Genomic DNA, 15232 nt, shown 5'->3' with positions numbered 1-15232 from the left:
ATTAAGAGAAGAGAGCAAGAGAAGAAAGGAATAGAGAAGAACTGTAAGAACAACCATAAAACAAGAAACAAAATGGCAGTAAGTACATACCTATCAATAACTACTTTGAATGTAAATGGACTAAATGCTCCAATCAAAAGACAAAGGGTGACAGAATGGATAAAAAAGTGAGACTGATTTATATACTGTCTACAAGGGATTCACTTCAGACCTAAAGACACATGTAGATTGAAAGTGAAGTGATGAAAACAAAATAGACTTCAAAGCAAAAGCTGTAACAAGAGACCAAGAAGGAAGGACACTACATAACATAAAGGGAACAATCCAACAAGAAGATATAACAATAGTAAGTATTTATGTACTCAACAGGGAACACCCAACTATATAAAGCCCCTATTAATAAACAAAAGAAATAATTGATAATAATACAATAATAGTAGGGGATTTTTATTTGAGAGAGAGAGAGAGAGATCATGAGCAGGGAGGTAGGGTAGAAGGAGAAGCAGACTCCCCACTGAGCACGGAGCCTGACACAGGACTCAATCCCAGGACCCTGGGATCATGACCTGAGCCAAAGGCAGATGTTTAACGGACTGAGCCACCTAGGTGCCTCAACGGTAGAGGATTTCAGTACCTCATTTACATCAGTGGAGAGATCATCCAAACAGATAAACAACAAAGAAAAAGTGGACCAGATGGATCTAACAGATATATTCAAAACATTTTATCCTAAAACAGCAGAATACACATTTTTTTCAAGCACACATGGAACATTCTCTAGAACAGATCCCATGTTAAGCCACAAAACAAGTCTCTACAGATTAAAAAAGGCTGAAATCATACCAAGCATTTTTTCCAACCATAACACTATGAAACTAGAAATCAATCACAAGACAAAAATCTGCAAGGATGGAAAACACATGGAGGTTAAATAACATACTATTAAACATGCATGGGTCAACCAAGAAATCAAGAGGAAATCAAAATCACATGGAGATAAATGAAAATGAAGACACAATGGTCTAAAATCTTTGGGAGAGGGATACCCTCATCTCAGGTTTCTGGGATCAAGCCCCACATCGGGCTCCCTACTCAGCAGGGAGCCTATTTCTCCCTCTCCCTCTGCCCCTCCCCCCACTTGCACACACTCTTTCTCAAATAAATAAAAACAAAATAAAATAAAGTCTTAGGATGAGGCAAAAGCTGTTCTAAGAGGGAAGTTTATAGCAACAGGCCTAAAGAAAGTAGAAAAAGAAGAACAAACAAAACCTAAAACCAGTAGAAAGAAGGAAATAATAAAGATTAGAACAGAAATAAATGAAATAGAATCTAAAAGAACAATAAAAAAGATCAATGAAACTAGGAACTGGTTTTTTGAAAAGATTAACAAAATTGATAAACCATTAGCCAGACTCATTAAAAAAAAAAAAAGAAAGAAAGAAAGAAAGAAAAAGAAAAGGAGAGAAAGAAAGAAAAAGAGGGAGTATTAAAATAAAATCAGAAATAAGAGGAGAAATAACAATAGACACCTCAGAAATACAAAGGATTATAAGAAAATATTATGAAAAGTTATATATCAAAAAACCGAACAACCTAGAAGAAATGAAAAATTTCTCAGAACATACAGCCTTCCCAAAACTGAATCAGGAAGAAATAGAAAATTTGAACAGAGTGATGACCCACAATGAAATTGAATCAGTAATTAAGAAATTCCCAACAAACAAAATTCTATGAATTCTGTGAAACCTGATGGTTTCACAGCTGAATTCTACCATACATTTAAAGCAGAGTTAATACCTATTCTTCCCAAAGTATTAAAAAAATAGAAGAATGAGGAAATCTTCCAAATTCTTTCTATGAGGTCAGCATCACCCTAGTACTAAACCCAGACAAAGACACTACAAAAGAAAGAGAACTACAGACCAATATCTCTGGTGAACATAGACGCAAAATTCCTCAACAAAAAATCCAAACCAAGTCCAACAATATATTAAAGAAATCATTCACCACTCTGAAGTGGTATTTTATTCCTGGGATGCAAGGATGTTTCAATATTCACAAATCAATCAATATGATACATCATATCAACAAAAGAAATGATTAAAAAACATATAATCATTTCAATAAATGCAGAAGTAGCATTTGATAAAGCACAACATCCATTCATGATTAAAACTTTTAACAGAGAGCTTTAGAGGGAATATATCTCAACATAATAAAGACCATATGTGGAAAACCCACAGCTAACATCATACTCCATGATGAAAAATGGAAAATTTTTCATCTAAGATCAGGAATAAGACAAAGGTGTCCTCTCTCACCCACTTTTATTCAACATTGTACTGGAAGTCCTAGCCACAGCAATCAGACCAGAAAAAGAAAAAAAGGCTTCTAATCAGTAAGGAAGAAGTAAAACTTTCACTATTTGCAGTTGACATGATACTACATATAGAAAACCTCAGAGGGACCTGGGTGGCTCAGTGGGTTAAGCATCTGCCTTCAGCTCAGGTCTTGATCCCAGGGTCCTGGTATCAACCCCTGCTCAGCAAGGAGCCTGCTTCTCCCTCTCTCTCTGTCTGCCTCTCTCCTACTTGCGATTCTGTCAAATAAATAAGTAAAATCTTTAAAAGAAAGAAAGAAAACCTCAACGACTCCATCAAAAAACTATTAAAACTGATAAGTGAATTAAGTAATATCACAGTATACAAAGTCAATATACAGAAATTGGTTGTATTTCTACAAATTATGAAGCAGCACAAAGAGAAATCAAGAAAACAATCCCATTTACAACTGCACCAAAAATAATAAAATACCTAGCAATAAATTTAGCCAAGGAGATGAAAGATCTATAGTCAGAAAATGTAAAACACTGCTGAAAGAAATTGAAGATGACACAAACAAATGGAAAGATATTCCATGCTCATGGATTGGGAGAACAAATATTGTTACACTGTCCATTCTATTCAAAACAATCTAAATTTGATAATAGTTTTATAATAATCTAATGATCTAGATTTAATGCAATCCCTATTAAAATACTAATATTCTTTCCATATAACTAGTAACAAATGATCCTAAAATTTGTATGGAACAACAAAAACAAAAAACTCCAAATAGGCAAAGCAATCTTGAAAAAGAACAAAACTGGAGGTGTCATAATGCCATTTCAAGATAGAATACAAAGTTGTAACAGCCAAAACAGTATGTTACTGGAACAAAAATAGACACACACATCAACGGAACAGGACAGGAAGCCCAGAAATAAATCCATGATTATATGGTCAATTAATTTACAACAAAGGAAGCAAGAATATGCAATGGGAAAAAGATAGTCTCTTCAACATATGGTATTGGGAAAACTGGACAGCTACATGCAAAAGAACAAAACTGGACCATTTTCTTATGCCATATACAAAAATAAACTCAAATGGATTAAAAGCCCATATTTGAGACCTGAAACCATAAAAATCCTGGAAGAGAACACAGGCAGTAATTTTTCTGACATCAGCTGTAGCAACATTTTTCTGGATATGTCTCCTGAGGTAAGGGAAACAAAAGCAAAAATAAGCTATTGGGACTATATCAAAATAAAAGCTTCTGTGCAGCAAAGGAAACATTGAATAAAACTAAAAGGTAACGTACTTAATGGGACATGATACTTGCAAATGATACATCTGATAAGGGGTTAGTATGCACAATATATAAAGAACTTATACAACTGAACACTAACCGCCCCTCAACCCAAATCCAATTTAAAAATGGGCAGAAGCAGTGCCTGGGTGGCTCAGTAGTTTAAGCATTTGCCTCTTGGTTTCAACTCAGGTCATGATCTCATGGGTTGTGAGATTAAACCCTGCATCAGTGGAGAGTCTACTCGAAGATTTTCTCCTTCTGCCCCTCACTCTACTCTCATGCTATCTCCCTCCCTCTCAAATAAATAAATATATATTTTTTAAAATGGGCAGAAGATGAACAGACAGAACATAGAGATGGCCAACAGACACATAAAAAGATTCTCAACATCATTCATCATAGAAATGCAAATCAAAACCACAACGAGATACTACCTCACACCTGTCAGAACAGCTAAAATCAAAAACATAAGAAAGAACAAGTATTGGTGAGGATGTGGAGAAAAAAGACCTCTTGTGTACTGTTGGTGGGAATGCAGACTGGTGTGACCACATGGAAAAAAAATTAAAAATAGAACTACCATATGATTCAGTACTTCCAGTACTGGGTATTTACCCAAAGAATACAAAAACATGAATTTGAAAAGATATATGTACCCCTGTGTTTACTGCAGCATTATTTACAAAAGCCAAATTATAGAAGCAGCCCAATGTCCACTGATAAATGAATGGATAAAGAAGAGGTGGCATATATATCTACACAGACACACACACACACACACACACACACACACAATGGAATATTAGCCATAAAAAAAGAATGACATCTTGCCATTTGCAACAAGATGGATGGAACTAGAGGGTATAATGCTAAGTGAAATAAGTCAGTAAGGGAAAGACAAATAGCCTATGATTTCACTCATATGTGGAATTTTAAAAATAAGACAAATGATCAAAGGAAAAAGACAAACTAAGAAACAGACTCTTAACTATAGAGAAAAAACTGGTGGTTGCTAGAGGGGAGGTGGGCGTGGGGGGGATGGGTGAAATAGGTGAAGAGGATTAAGAGTACACTTACTACGATCAGCACTGAGTACAGTATAGAATTGTTGAATCTATACTGTACAACTGTACAACTGAAACTAACATAACACTGTTAATTATACTGGAATTAAAAGAAATAAATTTTAAAAATGTATCTTCACTACTACTATTCTAGTTTTCAGTGATACAAGAAAGGACATTTTCCTGTATGCTATATGCTATCAAGAAGCCTACAGCAAGGTAGGGCAGTGACTTGACTTTCTGTTTCTTAAAATATAAAAAGTAATATTTTTAAATAACCATAAAGCTGGGCTATACTTAGATCTCACGGAGCTAAATTAAGCAACAAAGGGCCGCCCCAAGATTAAAATGAGTAGTGTATTCACTCATACGTCTTTCAAAAGCCACTTTATATGAGAGGCATAGAGGATGGAAATGATGCTGACCTAAGAGTCAAAAGACCTGCTTCTGGTATTGTGACCCTTGGCACATCTCTGGCATTATCTGTGGCTGGCCCTTCAGATAATATCTAAGGATGTCTCCAGATCTATGGTTCTGCATAATCTAGGGTAACAGAAAATTACCTGACCTCCCCTCTTACTGCCTATTCAAAGTGGCATAATCCTGAGAGCTCCTGATAAGATTAAATCATGCATAGCTTGGGGCAGATAGGATGGGGAGGGCGAGGAGAAAGACTAAACTGATCTGGTACCATAAATTGTTCACTGTTTGATTTTTAGTTGGGTATTACTTGTTTTGATCAGACAACTCACAATCTAGTTTTCTTGGAACTCAAGCAAACTGGAAGTACTCTTGTGATGAAGATGCAAGTTGAGACATAAAGGCATTAATTTATTTTTAGGTCACATATACCAGGTTAAGTTGGTCAGCTTGGAATAGGAACAGAAAACAATATAACAAAGCATTATGTTCATTCAAGCTTCATGCCATTGGATGCCTGTGGTGCCGTTCTACCACGGGCTGTGATTTCCTAGAATGCAAACAATGTAAAATTCAAAGAACATTTCTGAGCACTAAAATTGTGCAACCTCTGGTTCTGAGATGGGGTTACAGCAGCAAGCCAAAGGTAGCACTCTTGCCTCAAATTCTATTCCTCTCAAAGCAAAAAGAGCATTTCGTGGGTTCTGCTGGTTATTTAGGAGACCGGAAAAATCTTGGAAGATTCACTCTGAATCTCTTTTCTGTTTTCAGAGAGACAGACACATTGTGGAGATGTGGCTGGGACACTGACTTAGAAAAGGCAGGAGCAATTACAACATGTTTATATGCCTGTGTAAACTCGGGCACTGGACCGCTCTGCTCCTGTGAATGAGTGTTGTGCTAGGAGTTAATATGTAAAAAACATTGTTTTTGGCTGCCTCTCTGAATCAGTTAGAATGTTTTTGGCTGCAAGTAACAGAAAACCCAATTCAGACTGGCTTAAGCAATAAGGGAATAAAGCTATGCCATTGGCAAGAGGTGGGGCATCTCTCTTTCCCTTCAATTTTCTTGGCTCTGCCCTCTTCTGTGCATCGTCTTTATCCTCAGGCTGGTAGCCAGATGTCCTCAGCAGTTCTGAGCCTCCTATCTTCCCACAACAACACAGAGCAAGAGAGCCTGTTTCTCTTTCTTTGGATATTGTTGTGGGAAGACATGTGCAAAAAATAATTTGAGAAGGCTCCAGCACACTTCCCCTCACATCCCATTTGTATGTCTTTGCAGAAGGCTTAACTGGGAGTCCTGAAATAGCCACTGGTTAAAAGAGGACACAGTCCTAGAGTTGGGAGCAAACACTCTGACTGTGTTACTGATACAAAATAGGGGAAACATGGGATAGACGAGAATACAACCTTTTCTCAGTTTAAAATACAACTGACTGGAAACTGGGTTCAACTTCTGGCAAACACCGGCCTTCAGAAATAGCTGTTCCATAATGAGCAATGACAGGGGTGCTGAGCATTTCATTCGAATACTCTCATTTAATCCTCAGAAGCACCTAAAGTAGGTACTCTTATTGCCCTCCTTTTGCTCAGATGATGAGTTTAAGCCTTTCAGAGATTAGGCAACTCGCTCTAATCTACACAGTCGGTAGTATAATCAAGGAGTATGATGCTAGAAACCTTGTTAACAATTTTCTATATCCCAGACTTTGCCTAGAGCAAAGTCCTGGGATTCATGGGTCAGAGATCGGGACATAATAAACCACTTTGTTATATGGACAACAACAGCATCCTGTTGAGGGGTTTCCTTTGTAGACAGCTTGGGTAGCATACTAATTGGGCCCAGTAAATCTGTGATGTTTGGTTTTCAGAATGGAGGGAATAGTAGTGATGTCAGTATCATAAATTAAATGATAAAATTGGGAAAACATTATCAACTCGTTTAGACAAAGGCCATTTGCTTCAACACACATAAGCAACAAAATATTACGGCTGCAGAAACTTTTCTCAGTAATTAAAAAATTGATTTCTAAGTGGGAAAAAAAAAAAGACTACAAAAGAGATTAGTTATCAATTTAGTAGCTTTGGAAGGAGATCATATTACCTGAGGGAATATGTACAACTGAGGGACAATAAGAAGTCTGTAAGAAGGAAAATGTGCTGCTGGCTAGATGGGATGCACTGACACCTACATCCATCCTTCCTACAGAATCATTTAATGAATGTAGCGGCAACCTGATTCTGTGATGGAAGGCAAGAGGTGACCAATGATTTTTTTTTTTTTTTTAGCTTAAAAAGTAGTTTAAAAATTGAACAAGATGCAATTAAGAAAACATGCAGCTATTGCACAGTAAATGTTATTAGCTATTTTTCTATTTTAGCTCCTGGCATAAAAACATAAATATTTGGAAATGTTTTCCTTTTTTTTCTTTGGCAAAGTAGGGCATTTAATTGTTTGGATGGTCTTAGAAATCACAGTTGAGTCCAGAAATCAATTACAAAAGAGATGTTCTTTACTCCACTTTTTTTCATGTGACATAATTCATTTGTTTCTGAACACGTTTTATAACCAGAAACTCTGCCCATTCTGGAGGCAGGTGGCTCCTTGCTGTGCTGTTTTGGACCTTCAATCACTCATGACATGCCTACAGTCCACAAAGTCTTGGGCGTCCTCTTTTAGCTATCATCCTCTGAAAGACAACTAAAAGGGTTTTTTAGTGCTTGAGAGAATTAGGTTTCATTTCTTGCATTCCACACTGTAAGTGGAAAAGTTGATCCACACTGACATGAAGGGCTCAATTCAGTATGAACTTCTTGTTCTTCTATCAGAAATAATCCCTCCCTTCTTCATTCCTTCCTTCTTTCCTTTATCCTTCCTTCTTTTTTTTTTTTATTTTTAAGATTTATTTATTTATTTGAGAGAGAGAGAAAGAGATAGAGAAAGAGAGAAAGGGCTGAGGGAAAGGGAAAGAAAGAATTCCAAGGAGATTGTATACTGAGTGCAGAGTCTGAAACAGGGCTCGATCTCACCACCCTGAGATCATGAGCCAAGCCAAAACCAAAAGTCAGATGCCTAACCAACTGAGCCACCCAGGCACACCACCTGCCTGCCTTTCTTTCTGATAAGGCTCAAGTTCATCTAAAAAATTGTTGACTCTTGGGGTGCCTGGGTGGCTCAGTCAGTTAAGCGTCTGCCTTCAGCTCAGGTCATGATCCCAGGGTCCAGGGATCGATCCCGGTATTGGGCTCCCTGCTCAGTGGGAAGCCTGCTTCTCCCTCTCCACTCCTCCTGCTCATGCTCCCTTTCTCACTGTCTCTCTGTCAAATAAATAAATAAAATCTTTTTTTAAAAATTGTTGACTTTTTTCCAGAGATACATAACCCAGTAAAACTAAACCCATCTCACTGAAAATGGTATCAACCAGCAAAACCATGGCCCTTTTAATACTAGAGACACATTTGAAGAATGACTAAACTTTCTAAGTAGCAAAATGTGGAGAAAGTGTACTGAGATCAAGAAGAGTCAATCATCAACCACTCTGTTGTTTTTAAATGGACTTACTAGGCTTTTAAAGAAGTATTATTTCAATAAAACAATCCACAAATAAATACAAAACAAAAGGGCAAATATAGAGACATATTGCAAGTAAGCTTGCATACCAAAAAGGTAAGTGCAAATTAGATTTGAATATTCATGAGTCACAAATCATTGACAGTTTGAAATAATGCAAAACAGCTTTATAAATGAGGTTAAGGCAAGGGACATCAAAGAAATGCATTGCAAAATCAATAGCAATTTGATTGTGCATATATACTTGTAAATTGTGGTTACAGTTTTTGTGACATGGGAGAAAAAATACTGTGTATCTGATGAAGGAGGAAGACACATAAATATTCCTTTTGTATGTTATATTTTCCTAATTCATCATCTACTTGGATGCCAGCCAGGCAGAGAGTGGATGGACATCCTATTTCCCCCCAAGACAAAGTTTCCTTTTCAGAGACAGAGTTTTAGGGTATGTCTGAAGTGTCCTTGCTTGTTCTGTTAAAGAGAATTCAATAGACAACAATTCCTTTACAGTTGCTTTCAAAATAAAGGTTTTCATCTAGCATACAAGACTAGAGAATGACTCAACTCTTAAATTCCTTTGTGACAAAATGACTTCCATTGGTGAACAAATAGTTTTAATGAATACTTCTCTATTTAGAAAGAGGCAGATGAATTCAAAGGATAAGAACAATTTGTAGGAATACTTTAAAATAATTTGAGATATAAAATACAGGCAACCTTGTAATGTAAATAAAATTTTTTCATTTGCCCAGCAAGTAACTAGTCATTAATTTGTTGCTGGTTCTTTTGTACCAGTGGCTTTTGGTGAGGGCGTATGCGCACACATGTGTGTATGTACGGAGAGATATCTGAAATGGTAGGACTTACAAATTAAAGACTTGTTTAGGGACTTAAAGCAGAAATGTTTCCAATTAATTTTTTTCATAAGTGTCTCTTTCAGTTATTATCCGTAAGTTATGAAGTATTTCTTCAAGATGTTCTCCTCTGCCATCCTCCTTATTGTGTTCAGTTTGCTTTCTAGGATGATTGATGAACTTAGTGACATCACGTGAAAGTTGTGGCACACAATAGCCCTAATTTTGGAAGAGGCTGTGGGATTGTGGTCTGTTTAAAAAACTAATCTATATCTATTCGCTGGGCCATGCTTTAAGGCAGACATTTAGTGTTGGGAGGTGAAATCCAGATGTGGTATAATCAGAATGAGAGGATTCTGCCTTGTCTCCAATTCCCTGCTCTGCTAGGAAAGAAGCTAAGATGACTTGTGTGTTGTTAGTAATCAAGGATATCCCTAACTTCCAAAAGCAATGGCCTTGGTAATTTTTAAGGTCTCTGTGTGAAGTCTGCTGTTATAATTTGTCAGTATTGATTCAGTTCAAGTTTAGCATTGCATTTGTAACCATACTTTGTTATTTCGGTTCTATAGCCAGAAGTTTCTTGACTCTCAAGTGTTATTAACTCGTTTGATCTTAATAAGCAAGTTTTTTCTGTTACTCCTTTCAGCAAACATTTTGTCATGATATAGGATGAGACTATTTAAATGATCTAATTTCATTTTAATTGTTTAGCTATAATATTTGATTTAATGATTGCCAGTAGCAGCTGTCTACATACACAAATGCCATTTTTTCTCTATTGTAGCTTTATTTATTTTGTTCCTCTATTTAGTTCCAACATTATTTTAGTTCCATTTGGTCATAGTTACTAAACTTTCTTGACAGGGAGGATAATTTACAACATTCACATATTTGATTATTTTGATTAAAGTCCTTCTCCAATATATGTGTGTATATATAGCTTTAAAAATTGCTTAATCTCTAAATTAAAACACAATATGTTGGACCAGCCAAACAACTCAGACATTTTGTTCTCCTTCCTTGCAATTTGAGGTGAGAGGAAAAACATTTGAGGTTTTTTCCTGCCTTTTTATTTATTTTATTTTATTTTTTTAAGATTTATTTATTTATTTGACAGACAGAGATCACAAGTAGGCAGAGAGGCAGGCAGAGAGGGAGGGGGAAGCAGGCTCCCTGCTGAGCGGAGAGTCTGATGCGGAGCTCGATCCCAGGACCCTGAGATCATGACCTGAGCCGAAGGCAGAGGCTTTAACCCACTGAGCCACCCAGGTGCCCCTCTCTTGCCTTTTTAAAGTGGGGGAGATAATACCTTGAGTTTTGAGTTTTGATTTCTACAGCACAAAAGGGTCTGACTAGCCAATGCCACCACCGAGATGAATTTCTTTAACCATCTCCCTTGTCTAGGATCAAGAAGCTAGAGGGCCTGGTGGCTGTCATTTCTTGTAATTCAATTTCAAAATGAAGGAAAGATAGAATAAAATAACAGACTTAGCATCGATTCTGAGTTACTTAACACTGACTTACTGAATTCCAATGAAGTCCTGTCTCATCATGAAAAAGAAACAGTCCCTCTCTATCCCAAATGTCACTTTGGGAGACCTTTGGAACTCATGCTCATTTGGCTATGTAAATAGAATTAATTTTATCTTGAAAGAGTGGCAGCTAAGGGATTTTCTGTTTCCTATTCTGCCCCTAAGTGCTGCTATGAACTTATACAAAGTACTTCAAATTCTGTGGTTCTTTGCTTCCTCAATTATAAAAGAAGAGGTGCGTCTCAAAGCAATAGTGTTCAAACAGTGCTTCCAAATCCATAGGGCCATGAGCAAGTCTCGATGGAGGAGGAGGAAAGACTAGTCTTTTTTTCTTGTTTGCATTCTGATCTTAGCAAAATACAATTTGAGGAAAGGGACTTAAAAGCTTGGAAACATCGAATTTAAAAGATAATGACTGCTAAGAGCTCTTATTTTTGCTAATTCTAATCTGCAGTTTATTTTGCTCTAAAACTATTCCAGTGAATATAGTGATAGCAAGAATGGTCATGTTCTTGGTTTCTCCTTTAAAATAGAGGTTGTAAAAAAAAAAATTCTTAAAACCTCATGGAAGGGAGGTCTAAAAAAGACAAAATGGAAGGTAAAACGTTATTAAAATTTTAATTGAGTTTACACATGATGTCATGACAATTACTTAACATGGCATTCATACCTCTTGGCTGGTTCTACTCTTTCCCTAGGCCACCTTGCTGCTCCAAAACATTGTAGTTTCCGGGGGCACCAATACATTGCAGTTTAACTGAAAGATGCCCTTGAAGTTGAGTAATGCACTACCGACTTGGCTGTTCCAGGCTTGGCTTCTTCATCATTTGTCCAATCGTTGCTTCTTTTTTTAAGGTCGACTTCAAAGATCTTAAAGTGATCCACACTCTGTTACCATCTCCTATCTTCAAGAATTAATTGCTCTGTGCTTTCAGGTCATTTTTTACCCCCTAACCTTTTCTGGGATATTTATAGCATTGCATTATAATTATTTGTATTTGGGTGTCCATCTTCTTTGTTAGGTCTTGGAATTTTTAGAGGTCAGGAGTTGGATATTAATTGTATTTAAATTCTCAATCCAGCACTAGTCTTGGGATTTTGAAATACTCAAAATAAATGTACTTTCAAAATATAAAGAGCAGTAAACTTATAACAAATTACTCATACAATTACAATCAAGTAATTTTCTTTCAAGGCCTTCATAAAAGATGATAGTGGCTCTCTTTTTGCTTTATATATTCAACCATTCAATTCAGTTTCAACATATACTGTGCTGATTGTGTGGTATTCCACATTTAAAGAGGTGTCAGGCATAAACCTCATCCAGGGAGAAGGGGGTTTAATAAGACCTATTTCCCTTCATAATTAAAATATAAGCACATGATTAATGTTATATAATGAGCATGATCAAAGTGCTTCAGAAGCTCTAAGGATTTGGGATTAATTGAAGGGACTGTACATAGAATCATTACTTGGGTTTGGGAGAGCAGTAGGATTTCCGACAAAAACATGAACATGGGAGAAGGGCAAGGTAGAGCATTGTAGGTAAAGGGGATTTCATGGTATGCAAAAAAGATTACATATTAGATACAGAAGTTATACAGATTTTGTAGTACTTGAGGAGAAGGCTGGAAAATTAAGAAGAAGACTTACCTTTTTTTTTTTTTTTTTAAGAGAGTGAGAGCATTGGAGCAAATGGGGAGGGGGAGAGGGAGAGACAGAATCTGCAGCAGATTCTGCCCTGGAGCAGACTCTGCACTGAGCATTGAAAGGGATACAGGGCTCAATCTCACAACCCTGAGATCATGACCTGAGCTAAAACCAAGAATCAGACGGTTAACCTGCTACCACCAAGGTGTCCCAGTAAAAGACTTACTTAAATACCATACTAAGGAATCTGAAATGATTTCCACAGAAAATTGGAACTAGTCAGAAGAGAACAAAAGCAGAAAAACTCTGGTTTACAAAGCTTAGTCTGGATAGCACCATGTAAAATGATTTGAAGGGCAAACTCTGAAAACACAGAAAAGAGTTCAAGCAAAAGGGAGCCTGAGGACTTTGTAAGGTAGCTGTGGAGGAAAAAAAAAAAAAAAAAAAAAAAAAAGGAGGGAATGAATGTAATAGTAAGATAAACTAAAGGATAAAAAAGTTAAAATAATTTTGAAATATTCTGAATAGATATATAAGTGGTATTATGACAAAGACGACACAAACCTTCAATCTACTATTATTTTTCAACATCTTTGATGCCTTCAAAATTATTTAAAATATTAAAGAAATTAATCATTACTAATAGTTGTGTTTATTTTTTACTGAGGTGGTAATGCTATTCCTCAATCTGTTGTCACACTTGTCACACTTGCCATTAAGTAATCAATCTATCAAGGGTCTTACTCACAATTCTAACAACCGATGCCTTAAATGTCTCATCTTCCTATTTTAGAGTTCAGGCCTAAAGCACTTCTTAATAACTTTAGACAGGATTCAAAAATACCCATGCTGATAACATACTCAAATTTAGGAAACTCTAACTTTAGTACAACATTAAGTTCTGATCTAATGTTTTCTTTAAAATAGTAATAAACTGCACCTTTTTAGTTAACTTTGACTTAGACTCTCCTAAATGCTAAATGGATGTCCCGTCTGAAGCTGTAAAAAGGTAACTCAAGGGTCAGCAGCATTGATATGAGGTCCTTAGGACACGTCTGTGTACCTGGGGAAGATGATCTGGGGAAGGAAAAAGTAGTCGTCTATACTTGGAGTTACTGTGCTACTGAGTAAAAATTGGGTTCTGCTATATATTGGTTGTAAATTGGGTATGGAGCCCACTTTGGAATGCAGGAGAAAAAGAAGATGACACACCAGGATGCCTCAGGGATCCTCTGGTCTCATCCTCTCTGTTATTTTCCAGTCCCTTCTCACAGAAGATCTAGGGACACATCCTCTATTCTCCCTCTAGGACTTGCTCATCTTTAGATCTCCAGACAGGGATTGTGGGGTAGCCAGGTAATCTGAGGAATCTTTTCCCTAATAATATACTCAGGCATTCAGTTATCAGTCTATCTAGACCCTGATCTTATCTTTGGGTATGGAAACCATTTAAGCCCTATGGGTTAAAAAAATTTTCTTAAAGGATATATAGCACATTTCCTTAGAAATCCTTTCTGGAATCCAGTCTTTTACTATATGATTTGAAAGCAACACTTATTTTATTTATTTGAAAGCATCATTTATTAGGTGCAATATATGTGCACAGCACTATATAGCATTTGTTATATATGCAGGTAAAAGCATTCTTACATTTATAAAATTTTGATATTTTGTAATAGAATTGAAATAATACAGCTCATGTTGACTGAATAAACATTTTTAACTCACCAAAACTGCCTATATGCATCAACTTTCTCAAAATTTTTGCATTCTTCTAAACAAATATTCAGTAGTTAAATCCCCATTTATATTATTTTTAAAAAGAGAAAGAAAAACAAGGGGCTGAGTAACACAAAATTCAAGATGATGTGATCAATAGGGAAAGAGGGGAAAGAAAGGGATTGGGAGAGGCTCAAGGTTACACACATACTGGTACATTTCATTTCCTAAGTTGGGTACAGAATATACATGTCCATCCTATTATGTGTATGCTATAAATATTATTTTGAATTCACTTAATATTTGTTAAAATTATTTAAAGGAGAGAATTAAAAGACATGGTTCAAATAATGGTAATGAATTCATCGTTTTTAAAATGTTACAGCTGTGGAATTAAGCAATGGACTGGGTGTTGTTTTTCTTTTTTTTTTGAGATTTTATTTATTTGAGAGAGAGAGAGTGAGCGAGAGCACAAGCAGGACAGGGGCAGAGGGAGAAGGAGAGGGAGAGGGAGAGGGAAGGAACCTCAGGCAGACTCTGCGCTGAGCACAGAACTGACGTGGGGCTTGATCCTGAAATCAGGACTTGAGACAAAACCAAGAGCCGGAGGCTTAATGGATTGTATCACCGCAGCGCCCACAAGCAATGGACTGTTTCTCCAAGTGTCCTAAGTTTTCTGTTCCAATCTATTAAGTAAATAGGGTATTAAGTGCTATGGAGAAAAGGGAAGAATAAAAACAGAAAAAGACTAAAGTCTGGCGCTAAGGAATTCCAACTCTCCTAGAGACTT

At 36.5% G+C, this 15232-nt stretch overlaps 1 protein-coding gene across 1 annotated transcript in view; it reads right to left on the bottom strand.

Annotated features, from left to right (window-relative positions):
- Nucleotides 1-2553: 2553 nt before the first annotated feature.
- Nucleotides 2554-15232, bottom strand: part of LOC309867169 (uncharacterized protein) — a 55118-nt gene continuing 42439 nt past the window's right edge. The window contains exon 4 of the mRNA XM_082735622.1: nucleotides 2554-2599. Coding sequence (XP_082591748.1) covers nucleotides 2588-2599 — 12 coding nt within the window. The 3' untranslated portion in view covers nucleotides 2554-2587. The remainder of the gene's footprint in view (nucleotides 2600-15232) is intronic.

The sequence above is a fragment of the Mustela nivalis genome (assembly GCF_964662115.1).
Source record: "Mustela nivalis genome assembly, chromosome: 6".
NCBI classification, from domain to species: domain Eukaryota; kingdom Metazoa; phylum Chordata; class Mammalia; order Carnivora; family Mustelidae; genus Mustela; species Mustela nivalis.
The sequence above is the reverse complement of the archived record's forward strand: the minus strand, read 5'-3'. Positions and strand labels throughout refer to the sequence as shown.